Source organism: Saccopteryx leptura, chromosome 3, assembly GCF_036850995.1.
Source record: "Saccopteryx leptura isolate mSacLep1 chromosome 3, mSacLep1_pri_phased_curated, whole genome shotgun sequence".
Lineage (NCBI taxonomy): Eukaryota > Metazoa > Chordata > Mammalia > Chiroptera > Emballonuridae > Saccopteryx > Saccopteryx leptura.
The window spans coordinates 74,912,064-74,919,885 of record NC_089505.1 but is presented as its reverse complement, the minus strand read 5'-3'; the positions used below and the strand labels follow the sequence as shown (position 1 = coordinate 74,919,885).

Here is a 7,822-nt window from a genome sequence, read left to right as displayed (position 1 = left end):
ATGCAGGCAGGTGAGTCCTCCCCTAGACCTCCTGCTACAGCACAGTGACCCCCTAGGCAGCTGGGGGAGCATAGAGTCTTTAATAATAGTGACCAGTCTGGGAGGGGCCTGGAGCAACATCTGGGAAACAGATGGGATGAAAGGCTCACCTGACATTTCAGGTCTGGTTCTCTTCCAGGGCTCCTCCCCAAACCCTCCATCTGGGCTGACCCAGGCCCCATGGTCACCAAGGGGAGCCCTGTGACTATCTGGTGTCAGGGGTCCCTGCAGGCTAATGCCTACAGTCTGTATAAAGAGAACATCACTCAACACTGGAAGGAAAAACAGTGTCCCACTGAACACCAGCAACAAGACCAGCTTCCTCATTGAATCCACGGGCTCACAGCATGCAGGGCTGTACCAGTGTGCATATTCCACTCGGAGCATATTGTCAGAGCGGAGTGAGCCCCTGTTCCTGGTGGTGACAGGTAAGGGAGACAATAGGGCCCCTCCCCACTGTGGGCTCCTCCTCAGGGGTAGAGGGAGTGGAGGGTGGTCTCAAGGGGACCTCACCCCTCACCATCCACACCCACGGCATGTGGGCGATTGTCCCCTTTAACACAGATCCCCTTCTCCCTCAGGAGTGGGTGCTGCACCATCGCTCTCAGCCCAGCCAAGTCCTGTGGTGACCTCAGGAGAGAACGTGTCCCTCTCGTGTGGCTCACAGATCATAACGGGCACTTTCCATCTGCTGAAGGAGAGAGGAGCTGATCCTCCCTGACACGTAGCATCCAGATTCCATGCTGGGAGGTGGCAGGCTGTTTTCCCTGTGGGTCCCGTGAGTACCTCCCATGCAGGGATCTACAGATGCTGTTTCTTCCAGCTCCTACCCCCATGTGTGGTCACAGCTCAGTGACCTTCTGCACATCCAGGTCACAGGTGAGAGGACTGAACCCCTGTGCAACCTTATCTGTTTCCTGGGTCCAAAGTGACTGATCTAAGCTGGGTGTCCTGGGGTCTTGGAGGTCACTGTTAATGGCCTCAGAGACAGAACCACAAGCAGGATTGTACGGAGGGACGTGTGAGGACGCTGACTACAGCCCAGTGAGCAACACTGGATGTGTCCCCCAAAGAACCACTGTCCCCTGCCCCCAGGTGTGCACAGCAAGCCCTCCCTCTCGGCCCAGCCACGCTCCCTGGTGCGGCTTGAAGACAGCCTGATGCTCAAGTGCCACTCAGAGTCCGGCTTTGATAGATTTGCTCTGACCAAGGACAAGGGGATCACACCTCCCCAGCATCTGGATGGGCAACACAGCCCATTCTTCCCCCTGGGCCACGTGAACCAGGCCCACGGGGGTCAGTACAGGTGCTACAGTGGACATAGCCTTTCCTACGTGTGGTCGGCACCCAGTGACCCCCTGGACATCCTGATCACAGGTTAGGGGACCTGCCCTGCCCCGTGTCCTGTTGTCAGCTCAGGGCTCTGTGCCCAGGGTCACCCTGGTGGTGATGGGGCCCAGGAGAGGGTCCTGGAGCAGAGGTTGAGATGGGGCAGTGGTCTAGTGGGCGGGAGTGAGAATGGGGGTTGTGATGGGCATGAAAATAAAGGAGACCCACCCAGAGGAGCTGAGAGGAGCAAACAGGCAATCACAGAGAGAGTCCCTGAGGAAGGACAAGGGTCCCTCAGCTCAGGTCAAGGGCATGTGGGGAGGGGTGACTACACATCACAACCTTCTCTCTCCAGGAATGTACATAAAACCCTCTCTCTCTGCCCAGCCGGGACCCTCAGTGACCTCGGGAGAGAACGTGACCCTGCAGTGTCGCTCTGAGGTCTGGTTTGACACCTTCCACCTGCACAGGGAGGGGTCACGGGATCCTCCCCAGCACCTTCGTCTGCAGGACACATCTGCACCCCCTCAGGCCACCTTCACCATCAGTGCTGTGACCTCAGGTCACAAAGGGACCTACAGGTGTTATGGCTCACACAGCACCTCCCCCTGCCTGCTGTCACTCCCCAGTGACCCCCTGGAGCTGGTGGTCTCAGGTGAGAATCTGGAAACTCCACCCACCCCTGTCCCCATGATCAGTTCAGGACTCTGTCCGCAGGGGCCCTTTGGGCTGGAATGGAGTGAGGGGGTCACAGAAGGAGGGTCAGCAGGGAGGACCCTCACTGCCCAGAGGAATGGAAATTCCAGAGCTCCCCCCTTCCTGCCTCATTGTCACCTCATCCCTGAGATGCAGACATATTCCCGTGGGGGTGGGGGAGGCTGGGGAGGACCAGGCTGACCAAAAGAGAACAGGCCAGAGATGCCCATCCTGACCTCTCCAGTCTCCTGTCCTCGTGGCCTCACCCAGAGACCAAGACATGAGTGGGGGCAAGCGGAGGCCATGTTTCCAGAGAGAACAGTGTCACCTGCTCTGACACAGCTTGTCTCCCAGGGAGCCTGGGGGCATGCTGGGGGAGCATGGGACCCTGGGACTCTAAGGACAGCAGGTGACAGTTCGGGTGGTCATGGCAGAGGGAGATGGTGTAGCCCAGCCTGGGGGAGGAGCTGCCCAGCAGAAATGAAGAGAGAATACAGTCCCCACTTCTTGCTTCCCACCTGACCCCCAGAAAGTTCTGAGGATTGGTCCCACCAAGTAGTCAGACCCTTGAGTGTCTGCGAGGAGGTGGTGCTTGGGGGAGGAGTCAGTTCGGGTATTGGCTCAGCCAATTCCCAGAGAATGGCCTGAGAAAGTTCCTGCTTCTCAGTGGGACCAGTTCTCCAATTGCAAATGGCGAGAAGTCTGCTTGGACATTGTGTGCATGCGTTTGTGTGTGTCTATGTGCACCTGTGTGAGTGTGAATGTGTATGTTGGGGACACAGGCAGTAGTGTCTGAGCTCTCCTCTGTAAGCCTTCTGAGGGGCAGCCATGGAGTTAGTGAAAGAGGCCACAGCCCTGGTTCAAACCCCAGTTCAGTTGGTATTCAGAAATTTTGAATAAATTTTGTAATGAGAATAGATCAATCATTTATTTTATTTTATTTTATATTTTTCTGAAGTGAGAAACAAGGAGGCGGAGAGACTTCCGCATGTGCCCCACTGGGATTCACCCGGTATGCCCATTAGGGGACAATGCTCTGCCCATCTGGGGCGTTGCTCTATTGCAACTGGAGCCATTCTAGCACCTGAGGTGGAGGCCGTGGAGCCATCCTCAGCACCTAGGCCAACTATGCTCCTTTGGAGCTTTGGGTGCAGGAGGGGAAGAGAGAGACAGAAAGAAAGGAAAGGGGGAAGGGTGGAGAAGCAGATGGACACTTCTCTTGTGTGCACTGGCAGAGAATCGAACCCAGGACTTCCATACGCCGGGCCGACGCTCTACCACAAAGCCAACTGGCCAGCACTAAATCATTTTTTTACATCTTTGTTTTTCTAACAAAATGGGGTAACAGATTGACATAATTTCCTACTTGTGTTCACTAAATATTATCATTTGGGGAATTCCTTCTGATCCTTAAGGCTTGAAAACCAGACTATGGACTTCCTTGATTATGACCTTTGATGAAGCATGTGTAGAGGTCATTTGGGATAAATATCACATGATTATTCATCGATCCATGAAATCATACCTGACCTTCTAGAATTTGTCCAAACACAGCGTGATGATGGTGACGCCTCCCCCTGCTGGGCTCCCGACATGACCTGACTCCACTACCCAAGTTCCGAGTCTAAACCTCCCTTTTTCCTGCCCCCTCCCTACATCCCACAGACAAAACTTGACTGCTAACTGAAGATCTGACTTAAGCTTTCTGGGACGTGCCTCCCTATTAGATGTTTAGTTAAAGTCTCTCTGTCTCTCTCTCCCACTTATCTCTCTCTCTCTCTTTTATTCTCATATTCTCTTTTTCTACACATATATATACACACATACACTCACACATACAATATATATTGGTATACCACGAGTATATGTACATATACATGATGATGTGTAATTTTAATATTTATCTAAGAGATGTATGTGTAACTATATGTACAGATATATTTTATATGTTATATACACATATTCTATATCCATATATGTAGTTACACACATACAGGGTTGGGCAAAAGTAGGTTTACAAGAGTTTGTATAGAAAATAAAACAATAATTAATAATGAATAATACCAGATAAACGTTATCTTTTGTGTATTCACAACTATAAACCTGCTTTTGCCAAACTAGGTATTTATTCCCCTATTAATACTAAATTTATGTACCTACAAGTATATCTACAAATATTCATACATATACCCATATTTTTCATCTGGTAAATATATCTACCACTGTAGGTATTTCCTATATATAAAAGTGAATTAATTAAAGAATAAATACATGAAAAATTACAGGTGATGATTAAAATGAGGATCCCAGAAAGGTAGCATTTGGGTGAGTGTGGTGAATGTGTCCCAGTCCCAGACTGTCCACCATATGCTCCTGACATTCCCAAGCCCTGACACTTAATTTCCTCAATGGGCCCTGGGTCTTCAGCTGTTGTAAAGTGGGACCTCTCAGCTGTTAGAACATAGTTTATGGAGTCTGTGTCTCAGAAAGAACACAGAACTCACAGCTCTTAATAACTTCTGAATTGAGATCATTTTTTCACTAATACTAAGCTCCTGGTCACTGCTAACTCGTGTCAAGATGACTCAGAGCAGGTTCTGAATTCAGACATCACAGGGACACTGAGCTCAAGCAGAAGTGGGAGCCCAGTATAGATAACCAGACCCTGGAGATTTGGGTATCCCCCTACCATGGTGACCTCTGTATTCACATTTTCTAGCCTCCCACCCCCAAGACTACACAGCGGGGAACCTCATCCGGATGGGGGTGGCTGGATTGATCCTGCTGGTCCTTGGGGTGCTGCTGTTTCAGGCTCGACACAGCCTAGGAATGACCCCCAATGCAGCCAGGATGTGACCACAGAGGGAACAATGCAGTGTTGAGAGGTGGAGCCTTGCAGAACATCTGATGGCCCAGGAGGTGGTGAGAGAAAATTGGGGCCACAGCTGGGGACACTGTCTTCTGAGAATGTCCAGGGGAGAGACTGTGATTGGGGTGCAGGGAACGTGTGCCATGTTCCTGTGGAGGACGCCTCCTCCACCCACTGGGGGCCTCCCTCCCTGTCACCACTGACTCTCCCTGACTGTCCTTCCATTCTCACCCCTGTGACACGAGGGTGGGTCCACATGGCTGGTTTGGATCCACATCTATACACCCCTTCACGCCCGACCACATTCACATCAACAGAATGTGGTGTCTTCAGAGCACTGGGGTTTTTATAACCATAAATAACAAAGCACTGCCACTTCTTAGATTGTGGGTGAATGTCAAAATTACACAGCTATGTGACAGAAGCCTGACACAAAAGATCACATTTTGTGAGATTCTATGTACATGAAATGTCCAGGAGAAGGAAACTCATAGAAACAGAAATCAGATTTCCTTGTCAGGAGTCAAGTTGGAGGAGAATATTGAGACTGACAGCTTCATAGTTGTTGGATTTTTGTTTTTGAAGGGGAGGGAGGAGAGTGTTATAAAAATGTCTTGAAACTAGAAAACAGTTGTGGTTGATATATATTGCATTTACTACATTCTATTGAATGACATACTTTAAAATGCTGAATTTCATGTTATGTGAATTTTATGTCATTAAAAAATGCAAGTAAAACAGATATGATTCACCTGACCTGGTAGTGGCTCAGTAGATAAAGCATTGGCCAGGGATGCTGAAGACCCAGGTTTGAAATCCCAAGGTCGCCAGATTAAGCGTGTGCTCATCTGGCTTGAGTGCAGGCTCACCATCTTGAGCACAGGGTTGCTGGCTTCAGCATGGAATCATAGACATGACCACATGGTCACTGGCTTGAGCCCAAACGTCACTGAATTGAGTCCAAGGTCGCTGGCTTGACCAAGGGGTCACTGGCTCAGCTGCACATATGAGAAAGCAATCCATGACAAAATAAGAAGACACAATGAAGAATTGATGCATCACATTTCTCTCCCTTCCTGTCTGTCTGTCTCCTTCTCTCTCTCACACACACACACACACATACACACACACACATACACACACACACTCAAACAGACATGGTTTCCTATAAAGCCCTTTACTTTAGAAGTTGCATGACATCCCCATGAAGTTTGTGGGAGGCAGGTCTCCCAACAGGTCAAAGATACCCTAGGGTTCTTAGTGCTTCAAGATCAACCCAGTGATGAGATTTTCACCTTCACTCTTGACTATTACTGAGATACTCTTGAGTATCCAGGCTGAGAACCATCAACCCTGCATCCTCTAACTCTGTGCTCAACTTCCATTCAACTAAGATTGTTTATAGGCTCAGATTTACTTTCCCAGCTTGGAGGCCAAATTTGGGCTTCCAGGAAATCCTTCCTACCATAAGACCCATATGCCCATGTCGTAATCAGGTCATATAAGTGACATAGATTGAGACTCTTCATGTCTCAGGCACTGCTGATCCTCTTAATGTCCCTGAAAAGTGAGGTTTCACAATTTTCCACAATAAGTAAAAAGGGAAAGGAGAAGGTACTGTTTCAAAATAGATGGTCAATAAATGTTTCCCCGTGTCTTAAATTAAAACTGGTGAATTGTCTTCAACTAGTTCTTTTGCCCAAAGCATGGAGATAGAATTCACAGTATCTCTGTTGTTGCCTCACAGAGAAGGGCAGGAGGGAGGCAGAAATGACTCAGAAGAGCCTGAGCAGGTGGTTGTACAGTAGATAGTGTTGGACTGGGACACAGGTTCAAAACCCCAAGGTCACCGGTTTGAGCATGGGCTCATCTGGTTTGAACAAAGCTCACCAGCTTGAGCCCAAGGTCTCTGGCTTGAGCAAGGTGTCACTCGGTCTACTGTAGCCCCCAGTCAAGGCACATATGAGAAAGCAATCAGTAAACAACTAAGGTGCCACAATGAAGAATTGATGCTTCTCAACTCTCTCCCTTCCAGTCTGTCTGTCCCTATCTGTCACTCTCTCTCTGTCTCTGTCACACACAAAAAAATAAATGACTCAGCATTTCATAGAAAGCAATGAAGAGAAGGGGTCCCTCCTTACAGAAACAAGGAAGTCAGAGAGAGGAAGTCTTGGGCAGAAACAAAAGTATACGCCCAGGCCCAGCAGTGGGGTGGGGGGAGCGCTGGTGCTCTCAATGAGTTGTCAATGTTATGAACATCTCCCCAAGCCTCCTCCTCTTGGGATCATTCATCCTGTAATGGAGAAGTCAGTGGACAATCCCTACTGGCTTCTCCTATCAGCCAAGTCTTGGAGAAGAAGAGCCCTCAATTCTACACACTCTCCCTCACAAACAGTGAACGAATCCCACAATTACGACACTGAGCTCTTCTTTCTTTGACCAAGTTCACCTCCACAGTCAAGCTAAGTTGAAGACTCAAGACATCTTGTTGGTGCAACCCCAATAACATTCTTCTTGGACTCCTCTCAACCCTCATGTCCAGCTGAGGTGTTTTATTCTAATGACCAAACATACCTGTCACCTACCATCACTCCACAAAGCCTTTCCGCAGGTCTCCACCTCATTCCAGCGACATCCAAGAATCTCCACCTGACGTCTATGTTGTTGAAGGTCAGGCAGTGATGAAATTTTTAGTCTAAGCAGAGCCAGCTCTTCCCTGCAAACCAGACTCATCCGAGAGAACCTCCTCCCTCCCCAGACACATTCGGCCTGAGTTATGAGTGCCTTCTCATGGGCACTCCCTGAGCCAATCCGAACAGAGAAAACTCCTTAGAAAACCTCGTAGACCATGATAATTGCAAAGACAACTTCTTGATGCTTCTCACTCAA

General features: G+C 49.2%; 1 protein-coding gene across 1 annotated transcript; it reads left to right on the top strand.

Annotated features, from left to right (window-relative positions):
- LOC136398222 (leukocyte immunoglobulin-like receptor subfamily A member 2) lies at positions 1 to 4,920 on the top strand. The gene is made up of 5 exons (XM_066372588.1): positions 1 to 10; positions 285 to 467; positions 1,135 to 1,416; positions 1,724 to 2,023; positions 4,784 to 4,920. Exons 1-5 carry the CDS (start codon positions 1 to 3, stop codon positions 4,918 to 4,920), a joined length of 912 nt encoding a protein of 303 aa, XP_066228685.1.
- Positions 4,921 to 7,822: the final 2,902 nt, after the last annotated feature.

Bases quoted from the DNA above. Each gene is read 5' to 3' on its own strand.
- LOC136398222 (XM_066372588.1), top strand. The intron at 468-1,134 runs GTAAGGGAGACA...CCCTGCCCCCAG, and splicing joins CCTGTTCCTGGTGGTGACAG to GTGTGCACAGCAAGCCCTCC. The intron at 1,417-1,723 runs GTTAGGGGACCT...TTCTCTCTCCAG, and splicing joins CCTGGACATCCTGATCACAG to GAATGTACATAAAACCCTCT.